Consider the following 12,610-nt stretch of genomic DNA (forward strand, 5'->3'; position numbering starts at 1 on the left):
GAGTTCAGCCTTCATTTTTAAGTACACACATACTTTTGGTACAGCAATTCCATTGAACAAGCTTCTGGGTGCCATGTTCTTCTCAGTCCATCATCTTTTTCCCCTCACCTTTCATTTCCATGTTACTTACATCTCATTTATAGGTCTACAGAGTATCCACTCCAGCAGAACATGGCTAACATGTTCAGACATGAGGGGATGGACTTAAAAATATTATAACTTGGGAGCATCAGTAGCAAAATAGACATAGCAACAGACCGGGGTGAGAGCACCAAAAGACTGAGTGGAAACACACTGAAAACAAACAGTTTAATGTGAATTGACCTGCTTTTTTACTAGTCTCAAGAACCCCTCCACCTTTCTGGTGAAGTGATTTGCAAAAGTCAGAGCCCAAATCCAATATTAGAAATGCATCATATGTTCACAGTATAATGGGTTTTTCAAAGAATAATAAAGCAAAGATTGCTTTACACAAATATACTTTAACCAATGATGACAGCAGCCAACAAAATTACTCAGAAGTGTTTACTACAGCTATTTTTTCTACCTTGAATGTAGCTGTCTAAACTAGGGTTGCCAGATGGTTTCACAAAAAATACTGAACCTTCCCTCACCCCCCAACCCCACTCCCCCCCCCCCCCAAAAAAAACCAGGAAAAAATTGAGGGAAAAAAGGGGGAGACCACAGTTGAGGAAAAAGGTACTGCGCCTTTAAATGGCCCCACGCTCAGCACCCCCCAGTGTACTCACCCCTCCCCCAGAGCCAGGAGCCTCAGTGCCCCCCATCCCAATGCATTCACTCCTGCCTCAGAGCCAGGCCCCTCACAGCATCCCCCATCCCAGTGCACTCATCCCTCCCCCAAGCCAGGCATCCCCAGCACCAGGAGCCCCCTGCCCCAATCAAATTCCTTCCCGCAGAGCCAGGCACTGGAGGAACGGGACAGCTGGGTAAGGAAATCTTACTTTTAAAGTCACCGCTCCTGCCACCCAACCCAGTTGCCTCAGCTCACAGTGTGTACAGGGAGGCATTATGTGGCCAGCTCCCGGGTCTCTACTCAAATCGTCACGTGGACCAGAGCAGCGTGCATTCCACTCCCATCCCAGCCTGGCGCCCCACCTAACGTGGTGCTTGGGGGCAAGTGGCCCCCCCGACCCCCCTTCACTACTCTCACTTCCCTGCTCCCACCAGATGCGGCAGGGGAAAACTGTTCCCACCAGGCTTTCGTCTGAGGGAAACAGGAAATATTGGACATTACACATGTCCGGTATTTTCTGTTTTTTTTATACCTGACAGAGGCTGCAAATACCAGACTGTCCAGGCCAATACTGGACACCTGGCAATCCTAGTCCAAACTAGTTGTCTCAGAGGGGTAGCCGTGTTAATCTGTAACTTTAAAAACAATTTTTTTTTAAAAACGAGTAGTCCTGTGGCACTTAGAGACTAACAAAGATATATGTATAGTATGAGCGTTCGTGGGCAAAGCTTACTTCTTCAGAGGAGATTATATATACACGCACACACACACTATACGTACATAGTAGCTTCTGTTTATCTAAGGTGCCATGGGACTACTCTCTTAAAATTATTTTTCAACTCTTAATTTGATGAGACCATTGAAAAGATAGAAACATGCTATTAAAGGAGTTAATTAAAGCTTCTTCGAGTGATTGCTCATGTCCATTCCATTTAGGTGTGCATGTGCTATATGCACACATCGTCGGAAGTTTTCCCCTCAGTGGTATCTGTTGGGCCAGCAGTGGAAACCCCTGGAGTGGTGCCACTATACTGACTAATATGTATACCCCTGCTGACCCTCCACCCCCTCAGTTCCTTCTTACCACCCATGACAGTTGTTAGAATGTGTTTGGCTCTTGCTTTGCAAGTGCTCCTTAGAAGTTCTCATCTTAGTTTAGCTTAGAGTTTCTGTTGATTGTTCTGTTATCTTCTGCAAATCGTCCCTAATATTAAGCAGTTCATTCCCAGGCCCCAAGGCTTCAAGCCCTGCATCCCTGGGGATCCCCACAAAGCCACCTTTCAGAGTTCTGCAAGATTTGCAGGGGATTCAAGAAACGAACCAAGCAGGAGCGGGAGTCTCACCTTAAAATCTTGCTAATGGAAGTGGCTCTCCATCCGGTACTGGCTGCGGACCCTGCACCGGCCACGTAGCGCACACCAGACTCAGTGAGAGACATACCCGGCCGCTCCAAGGTCTACCCAGCACTGTAACGTTGGCACCGCTCTCAGTCTCCAGTGCTGCACAAGAAACAGAGGCTGAGCAGGGACCGGTCTCCGTCATGGCACATGCCAACAGCGCGCCCTCAGGAGGGTCATGGGGCGCTGGCAGGCCCAGCATCTGGACCTTCGATGTCAGGTAGATTCCATCCCAGCTCATGTGAGGATTCCACCCGGTGGAAGATCTTTCAGAGCCATTGACACCAGACACCTTTGAGGCCATGAGAGACCTGATTTGAACTCATTTCACCTCCGACCACAGTGCCAACCTTGCAGAGGGATAAGAACTCTCGGTGACACAAGGCCTTGAGTGCTCCAGGACCGAGAGAGAATCACAGATCTGCCCCGGTACCTGTGACCTCCACTACGCCGGCAGCACTGACATCGGTACTGGCACCTGTACCAGTACCAACCCCAGTATATACCTCGGCAATGACGACACCAGCATTAGGACTCCCCCGACACTGGAATGGACTCTGGCAGGGCACGTGGCACCGGCTTTGCCACTTGGCCAGCCATCGGGGCTTCCTATGCTGCCACCCCCTCTCAGTACCATGGGAAGCCTGAATCTATGGCTAGGCATGACCCTGACCGAAGGTCACTAGCTGTCACTGCCACACCACCACCTTGGTCAGCCTTAGAATACTCCATTGACTTGGAGGCTAAGTCTGTCTTCTCATCATGGGCCTCCAGATCCAGGTCCTGCCATTGCTCCTACTCCAAGCACCACAGCCTGTCTGCACAGCCTCAGCAGCAGACCTGGCTACCCCAGCCCATGCTTGACCAGACTGCTCAACATCCAGGCACCAGTCCTCTGGTCCTTCTGGACCTACCATCAGTCACAGGGTGCCGGTCCCTCTAGACCAGAATCAGTCTACTCAGGCCCTATGAGCCCATCCTCAGCCACCTCCGTGGTCCGTTCTTCCATGTCAGGACAGTCCCTGCCCCCAGGCCAGGGCTCTCCCAGGGCCTCTGGGATCAGTGCCCCACCTACAACCCAGACCTCCACAGCACTTTCCGTGACAATCTCCTAGATGACCTCTCAGGCCCATGATCAAGAGGGTACCCCTCTGAAAGGCTCCTCATCCTCAAACGAGGCTCTCCCATTAATGCCATCCATGGACTCGAGGGTGCATCAGGAACTCCTCCACAGGCTAGCCTAGAGTCTGAGGGTGCAGCTGGAGAGGGTGTTGGATGACGCTGATCTCACAAGCTGACATCCTTCAAGCTGACACCCCTACCAGAGTGGCTCTGCACCTCAAAAAAACTGTGGCTAAGATCACAAAAACACTTTGGCAGACCCTGGTCTCCATTCTGCCAACAGATAAAGTGCAGAGGCAGTATTTCATGCCCTAGGTGAGTAATGAGTAATTCATTCTCCCACCCCCTTCCCCACGGTCCTTGGTGGTCCAAGCAGATAAACAGCACTAGAGGCAGGGGCAGCCAAAACCTACCCCTAAGAATAGGGATGCTAAGAAGATGGAACTTCTGGGTAGGAAAGCCTATGCCTCGGGGGGCTACAACTATGCATAGCAAACCAGCAGGTTCTGCTGGGGTGTTACACCTATAGCACTTGGTCTATGGACAAGTTCACTGAACTTCTTCCTCAGGACTCTCAGATCGAGTTCAAGTCCCTCTCTGCATGGTCTTGCAGGCTGCCCTAGATGCGGCAGATGCAGCTAAACGTGCTGTAGCTACTGACTTAGTGCTCTGCTGCAGCTCATGGCTTCAAAGGTCCAGAGTGCTCCCAGAGCTCCAGGCCACTATTCAAGACCTACCATTTGAAGAGCCCAGTTGGTTCTCAGAGCAGACTGACCATTGTCTGCATGGCCTGAAGGACACACAGGCCACACTTAAATCCCTAGGGATTTTAATATCCCCACGCCTCAGAAGCATTCCCTTTCAGGGAGGAGTCACCCAGCCTTCAAAACTGCATAACAACCTGGACTTTTCTCGACGCAGGGGCAGGAACAAGAATGAAAGGAACAACAGATGCTGCTCCTGCCCCTTGTCCAACCAAGGGTTGGTCTCGGCCAACAAGACCCAGGACCCTCATCAAGGGTTTTGAGGGTGCAACTGGGGACAGATTACCATTCTTGCCGCTCCCTTTTCTGGACCTCCAACTCCCTTTTTTTTTTTTTTACCAGGCACAGCCTTCTATCACCTCGGACCAGAGGCTCCTTGAGATGGTAGGGAGGGACTATGCTATCCCATTCCTACTCCCCCCCCCACCCCTCTTCCCTGTCTATCTTCAGGAACTACTCTCTCAAACATCTTCTGCAGAAGAAGGTGCTTCAACTTCTAAGCCTAAGGGCAGCTGAGCTGGTCCCCTCAAAGATCATGGGCAGGGGTTTCTACTCCCAGTACTTCCTGGTCTCCAAGGCCAAGGGGAAGCTCCAACCCATTCTGTAGCTCAGAGACCTAAATGCGTTCATCGCCTAAGCCAGAGTCAAGATGGTGACACTGGTGTCAATCACTCCCTCCCTCAATCTCAGAGACTGGTATGCTGCCCTCAATTTAAAGAATGTTTATTTTCATATATTTCCATTGCCTCCCACCACAGGAGATTCCTGCATTCACCATAGGTCAGGACCATTTCCAGCTTATGGCCCTCCCCGTTGGCCTCTCTACAGCCCCCCAGGTCTTCACAAAGTGCCCATCTGTAGTCGGTGCTTTTTTGAGGAAGTGCAGGGTCCGAGTGTTTCTGTACCTAAATGACTGGCTGGTGCAGGGCCCATCCTTGGATCAAGTATTGGCCCACATGACTATGGTTTGGGCCCTTTCCATGGAACTCTGCCTCCTCCTGAAGGTGGACAAGTCTACCTTGGCCCTACTCAGGTCAGAGTTTGTGGGAGCTCACCTGGATTATACATCAGCCACAACCTCCCTTCCCAGGTCCCTCTTTCTGATCATCAAGGAGGTTGTCATGGCCATTTCCTATGCCCAAAGCCAGGAAGTTGCATGCGCCTCCTGAAGCTGATGGAAGTCTACACATACATGACGCAGCACGCCAGGCTTTGCAAGCATCCACTGCAGTTGTGGCTGGCACAAATCTATAATCCATGCCTCCACCCCAGGACAAGGTAGTGACATTCCCCCCAGATGTCCTCAGATCCCTGGACCCAGGAGGAGGTGTTCTGCGCTTGAGTTCTATTCTCCAGGCCACTCCTGACCCTGTTGCTAGTGAGAGATGCCTCTGACACCGGATGGGGGGGCCACATTGGTAACATGCAGATGCAAGGTATGTGGACAGAAGAGAATCTCTTCTAGCATATAAAGGTCAGGGAGCTGTGTACTGGCTACCTAGTGTGCTAGGCCTTCCTTCCCTGACTCAGAGGCAGGGCGATTCTCATCCTATCCGACAACATGTCGACGGTGTCCTATATAAACAGACAGGGTGGGGCACCATTACCCTGTGCTGGGAAGCCCTCCATCTCTGGGAGTTGTGTATCGGGGCGGAGATTCATCCGATGGCTTCTTACCTCCCTGGGATGCAGAATATTCTAGAGGACCAACTAAGCAGGTCCTTTGCCAGTCACGAGTGGTCCCTCAGAGAGAATGTAGCCCTACAGGTCTTTCACAAGTGGGGGCTTCCCCTCCTGGGCCTGTTCGCAACCTGTCAGAACAGGAAGTACTCCTGGTTCTGCTTCCTCATAAGTCTGGGATCCGGGTCCAGGAGAAATGCTCTTAACATTCCCTGACCCAAGGGACTGCTCTATGTGTTTCCCCCGTTCCTGTTTGTGCACAAGGTGCTCCTCACAGTGAGGGAATTCAGGGCATCCCTCATTCTCATTGCACCAGCTTGTCCCAGGCAGCATTGGTTCATGTCCCTACTGAGCCTTTCTTTTGAGAGGCTGATCACCTTTCCCTGTATCCAGGCCTCACCCGAACCTGCAGTCCCTACACCTAATGGCCTGGAAGCTCCATGGCTGAGAGCAGCGGTGGCACGGTGCTCAGAATGGGCACAAGAGTTCCTGCTGGGGAGTCAGCTACTTGGCTAAATGGAAGCATTTTTCTAGCGGGGTTGCTCAGAAGAAGATTTCCCCTATGGATGGCCAGGTTCCCCTGGTTCTGGACTATCTCCTCAAGCTCAGGGTTCAGAGGTTGTCTTCCTCACTGATCAGGGCTCACTTGGCAGCTATTTCCACCTTGCATCCGGGCTGCTGGGGCATGATGCGTTTGTGCACCCCATGGTCCATGAGTTTCTGAAGGGTTTGGACAGGCTCTACCTGCATGTCTGCCAACCAACTCAGTGGGACTTTAATCTGGTCCTGACCAGATTTATGCCCCCTCTCCCCTTTGAACTTTTAGCCACCTGTTCATTACTGCACCTCTCCTGGAAGGTGTCATTTCTTGTAGCTATCATGTCGGCCAGATGTGCATCTGAGTTAAGGACCCTTACTTCAGACCCCCTTTACACAGTTTTCTTCAAGGATAAGGTCAGGCTATGCCCCCATCCTGCCATCCTGCCCAAGGTGGTGTTGCAGTTTCATGTCTCCCAGGACATTTTTATCCCTTTTTTTAATCCCAAGCCTCATGTCTTTGGCAAAGAACAGGCTTTACACACTCTAGACATTAGGAGAGCATTGGCCTTTTACTTAACAGAGAACAAAACCCTTTTGTAAGTCCCTTCAATTGTTTGTAGCAATAGTGGAAAGGCTCAAAGGGCAGCCTGTCTCCTCACAGAGAATCTCTGCATGGATAGCCTCCTACATTAAAGGAGTGCTATAGGTTGGCTGGCACACCAGATCCTCCTCTCTTGGCCCACTCCACTAGGGCAGAGGCCTCCTTCGCAGTGTTTGTAGCCCATGTCCCTATCTTGGACATCTGTAGGGCTGCCTCATGGTCTTCAGTCCACACTTTTGCACTGGCCTATCAGGCTAGGGAGGATGCAGCTCTTGGTAGGGCTGTCCTCTGCTCAGTTGAAGGTTAGAACTCCAACTTCACCTCATAGGGTTTCTGCCTTGGAGTCACCTAGATGGAATGGACACGAGCAATCACTCAAACAAAAAACAGTTTCTTACCTCCCTAACTGTTGTTCGAGATGTGTTGCTCATGTCCATTCCAAATCCTGCCTGCCTCCCCTTCTTCGTAGTAGAAGAAGGAACCGAGGGGGTTCCTTGGTAAGAAGGAACCGAGGGGATGGAAGGCCAGCGGGGTAGAGATTAGCCGATATAGTGGCACCACTCCAGGGGGCTCCCCTGCTGGCCCAATGGATACTGCTGAGGGAAAAACTTCTGATGTGAACATGCAGCGCATGCACACCTACATGGAATGGATATGAGCAAGACATCTCGAAGAACAACAGTTTTAGAGAAGTAACTTTTTCCCTCAATACAACACTTGAGGCAAATTAACAAGGTTTGTAGTAATAATACAACAGGGTTATATTTATCTCAGAAGAAAAGGAGATTGGAAAACTAGATTAGACTGTTGCAGAAGCAGTCATACGATCAATTTAAAATTTTATAATTAAATATTTCTTTGCAATATTGCCTTAAATTATGAAATATATTCTCACTCTACAGAGTTATTAAAAGTGACAAATACAGCTGAAATACAAAAAAAGCCTACCTTTTTCCCCTTCAGAATGTATTACGCTTGGAACATCTTGCCTAGCAATGGACAACGGTAATACTTTTCTAGCAGAAATATTTTCAGTACTAGTGGAAGCAGAAACTGTGGCACTTGCGGTTGAAATATTAGACATGCTTTTGGTCATGGGTCCATCAACGTTCCTTTCATCTATGTCAGAATCATCAGAATGAAGAGGATTAGTAAAACAGAGGGGTGCTCTAATTGAAAGCGTACTGCTCTGATGATCAACTGTGTCACTGGAAGAGCATTCCACTTGAGATGTGGGGTTTGGTACCAGAGAGGCAGTTTTAATACTATGACTTAAGACATCTGAAGCCATAGCGTCAGACACAGATGTAGGCAGTGCATTTTTAGGCCCATGTAGTGACCATATGGCATGTCCCTTCTCTTGGAGAGGCAGACGGTCTGGTCTTGGTGGAGCATCAGAACACTTCAGGCTCTGCAGCCCTTCCAGTGAAGCTACTAAGGCTTTGTTAGTTTGTGGCACACTGTATTCCATACAAGAGTTTTGAAAAGAGTCCACAAGTGAATCCCCAGAACTATGCTCCAATGGCTTAGAGTTCTTATCCATGACACAAGATGAAGCAGACTTAATTTTAATTGCATGTCCACGGTTCAAAAGAGTATTCCCATCAAAGCTTCGTGGTCCCTCCTGAAGAGGTACCTTCTTAATTTCAAAACTTAAGTTGCGTTCCAGCTTTTTCTCCACATGTTCATTGGGGTCATTTTTCCCTGAATGTTCTGTTGATTTATTATAGTTTTCATTGAGGTCTGTTGAATGGTCTGATGAAACCATGTGCAAAACTGGCTTTGGATGGTATCTATCATTGTCCTGCCATACAGTAGTGACTGTCGGATAGGCTGAAGGAGGAGATGGTGTTAAGATGGGTGGTACTGGGTGAGGCTCTGGAGGCTGCAAAATTTCTTCCTTCACATCTCCTTCTACAAGACAACTGCAAAAAAAAAAAAAAATGTAAATTCTCTGTATTTCAGCAACATCAAATCTGAAATAGCTCAAAAACTGTGGAAACATCCAACATGCACTAATCTAAATTTTAAGCTACATGTCTAATGCTTGCCAAACAGTGGTTGTATAATATAGTTGACAGAGCAGGTATGAACCATGTCACAACAGTATAAATGGTAAGTAAGTAATTGAGAAGTCTTCCACAATATAACTTGGGAAAGACTCTTGATAATGCCATAAATACTAACTTAAAGGCCAGATCTTACAAATCTTAACCCATAAAAATAGCTTCAAAGCAAATTTCTCTTAACTTTCCTGCCCACAGCTGACTACAGAGAATTTGTAGAATGGTCAGACCTTCTTGTGGCAATATTCATTGAAAGTCTTTCTGAGAACAAAAACAATTGGAGTCATAGGAGCGTAAAGCACCCACTAAAACAGACTTTTTGGTACTCAATCCCTCTCAACCACTAGCTCAGTTTACTGCCCTCCTTTCCTTTCCAAATAATCTGACATTTAGACACATTTTAAACGCAGAGCTCTCAATGTGCAGCAGCAGTGGGAAAAAAAGCAAACAATGTTAGGAATAAAGGGACAGAGAATATCTTATTGCCTCTATATAAATCCATAGTACACCCACATCTTGAATACTGTGTGCAGATGTGGTTGCTTCATCTAAAAATGGTATCTTGGCACTGGAAAACGTTCACAAAAGGTCAACAAAAATGACTGGGGTTTGGAACAGCTGCCATATGAGGAAAGATTAATAAAACAGACTTTTCATCTTAGAAAAGAGGAGACTAAGGCAGGATATAATAGAGGTCGATACATTCATGATTGGTGTAGAGAAAATAAATAACTTCCTTATTAACTTGTTCCCATAATACAAGAATTAAGGGTCACCAAACAAACAAAGTTAATAGGTAGTAGATTTAAAATGAACAAAAGGAAATATTTCTTCACACAACTCAGAGTCAACCTGTAGAACTCTTTGCCAGAGTTGTGAAGTCCAAGACTATAACAGGGTTCAAAGAAGAACCAGATACATTCATGAAAGATAAGCCCATCAATAGTTATTAGCCATGATGGATAGGAATGGTGTCTCTAGCTTCTGTTTGTCAGAAGTTGGGAATGGAGGTCAGGGGAGAAATCACTTGATGATTACCTGTTCTGTTAATTCCCTATGAGGCATCTGTTGGAAGACAGGATATTGGGCTAGATGGACCTTTGGTCTGACTCAGTATGGCCATTCTTATGTTCACATTTTCTCCACAAATGATGAGTATTGTAAATATTGATTCAGTTTTTGTTATTAGGAACATTAGTTTCTAAGAACAGAGTCATTTGCTGTAGTATCTGATTTGTTGAAAAGGAATTTCAATATTGCTTGTGTGAGGCCTCTGTAAATTCGTTTACAATGGAATTAGTGGTGTGGATTTTGACAAGTGAGTTTATAATTTATGCTAAGTTGGTAGAAAGTTTTTGAGAGAGGAAGAAATATTTTAGGCAAGAGTGTGTAAGCTGTACAAAAAGCTATCTAATAAAATGTACTATAAAATGAAACTGACATAACAGGCTGTTTTGACATTAAAATATTTTAAAAGACTGAAGATTTAAGAAGTTGACAAAGAGTAATCACATATATAGATACGCCAACCATATATCCCAGATTTTCCAGGACAGTCCCAAATTTAAATACTGTCCCAGTGTCCCTTTCAAATACTGAAATATCCCAAAAAGCCCCATCACATACAGCTTGCAGAGAAGCAGCGAGCTAGAAATGGCTCAGTGCATTTCCATTTCCCTTCCCTCGGCTGGCAAAGCTCGCAGACACTCATCCCCTAGCACAGAACATCAGCAACAGTCTGCACCTCCACCCCCCACCATGTAGGCAACTCCCGCCTTAGGGCTTAGCCACTAGGCAGCTGGAGTGGCTTCTGGTGGCCTATGGTTTCTGGAATTCCTTGCATTCCTGTGAACCGCCCAGCGAGCTGCTGCCACCTCCTGACCCACCACTGCGCACCACTTGACCCCCTCCCTTGACTTCCTCTGCTGTGCAGGGCCCCAGTCTGGCCACACCACCTCCTCCCATGTGCAGGCAACCACTTGTTCTTTGTGACAGCGGCTGCCAATGCCGGTGGGGGCAGGGGAGGGGGAGACAGGAGAGGGGAATGGGTCCGATGCAAAATGGCACACCTTGGAGCTGCTGCTTGAGCCCCAGGAGGGGCTGCATGGAGCCCATCTGGGGGCATGCTTACTCAGACTGGGCAGGTGTGCCACGTGCAGCTGCTCTGTCTCCCCTGCCCTTCCCCACCCTGCTGGGGGAGTGGCAGCACACAGCTGCTCACTCTACCACTGTCTGCCAGCCAGGGTAGGTGAGGTCAGGGCTTTCTTCCACCTGCCCCTGCGTACCCTCTGAGCAAGAAGCCGGAGCTGGTGCTGTAGCCTTGCAGTTGCATGGGTTCCCGCACTGCATAGTGGGGGACAAGCTCCCTCCCTGCCCACCCCACTGGGGGAACAGTGGGACACTGTCCAGAAGCTTTCTATGCTAAAATGGGGTGAAAAGCCAGGTAAGCGTCCCCCCTCATGCCCAGACCACTGCAGCCCAATCCTCCTCACTTCCCTCTGCCCCACCAAGACCCTGCACCCCCTGCTTGCTCTGACATACTTCCTTGCTCCTGCACCCTCCCTCCTGGCCATTTCCAAGACACTATAAAACCACTTTGTGAACTAAGGATAAATTTATGAACTGAGAATAACTTAGTTTTCACAGAAAAAAAATTAGAGATGTGAAAATGGTTAACCTTTAAGCATACCAGTAAAGCAGAAAGCAGCCCCTGCCACGGACAGGCTGGTGGGTTCAGAGGTGGGATCCCACATCTATGGCAGGGTCAGGAAGCAGGCCAGACAGCAAGCCTGGAGTTAAAATGGGTAAGCGAATAACCATTTTAACCTAGCAAAAAACCCATTTGCTATACTAAGCTCTGGGGAGAAAAGCTTTTCAATCTTAATCATCTTATTACATCAAATTCAATGTAAAGATGTACAGTCTCAATCATTACACAGCTTTTATTACAAAATGTGAATATGGTCTGATTCAGAAGTTAAGTTTCCTACTTTAAAAAAATTAAAGTTAATTTATTGTATAGTGCCCTAAAGTATGCAGGGTGCTCCAGAGAAGCAAGATAACCTGTGGCCAACAAAATTTTCAGTGTAAAATGTATACACAAAGTAAATGAGGTGAGAACAAGGAGAGAATGAGTAATGCAAACAGGCAAAAGCATTTCTACAGTACACCCCATTCTCTAACTATACTCCAAAAAAGGATTAGTAAAATAGTCTATTTAAATTTTAAACCACTCTACTGAGTGGAAAAGTGGTACTGTATTAAAAATGGGAAAAATGCAGTTCAGCTTTAATTGAGGACTGGCTAGTATCCAAATGAAAAACCCTCAATCCATGATTATTTTGATCAACATACTGAGGAGTTTTATCATCAAATAAAAGCGAGTGATGTCAAGGTCATGGAATGCAGCTGCTATGATCAACTAAAGATAGATACTGAGCTCTGCATTCTCCTGGATAATTAAAATAGGAACATTAAACCCTATGTAAGTGGACTGAGGCTAGAAACCATATTATTCTACTTTATTTAAGCATTAGATCTTGTTTAGCCAGAAGGGAGAAAAGCTACAATTTGCTCAACTTGTCAAACTGAATTATAGGTTACTAGCTGATTTACCCAGCATTTCTCAGGTCCTTAACGTAATCTGGTTTAAGAAAAGGAAAATGTACATGCTTTATTTAAATTAT

At 47.2% G+C, this 12,610-nt stretch overlaps 1 protein-coding gene across 3 annotated transcripts in view; it reads right to left on the reverse strand.

Moving 5' to 3' along the window:
• Window positions 1–12,610, reverse strand: part of PTPN12 (protein tyrosine phosphatase non-receptor type 12) — a 153,689-nt gene that overhangs the window by 31,679 nt on the left and 109,400 nt on the right. For 2 of the 3 annotated variants that reach the window (XM_075926702.1, XM_075926692.1), the window contains exon 13: window positions 7,807–8,783. In XM_075926702.1, the coding sequence (XP_075782817.1) occupies window positions 7,807–8,783 (977 nt within the window). Of the gene's footprint in view, window positions 1–2,097; window positions 7,207–7,806; window positions 8,784–12,610 lie in introns of all 3 variants that reach the window. The other variant, XR_012903327.1, reaches the window with a different exon arrangement.

The sequence above is a fragment of the Pelodiscus sinensis genome, chromosome 1 (genome assembly GCF_049634645.1).
Source record: "Pelodiscus sinensis isolate JC-2024 chromosome 1, ASM4963464v1, whole genome shotgun sequence".
Lineage (NCBI taxonomy): Eukaryota > Metazoa > Chordata > Testudines > Trionychidae > Pelodiscus > Pelodiscus sinensis.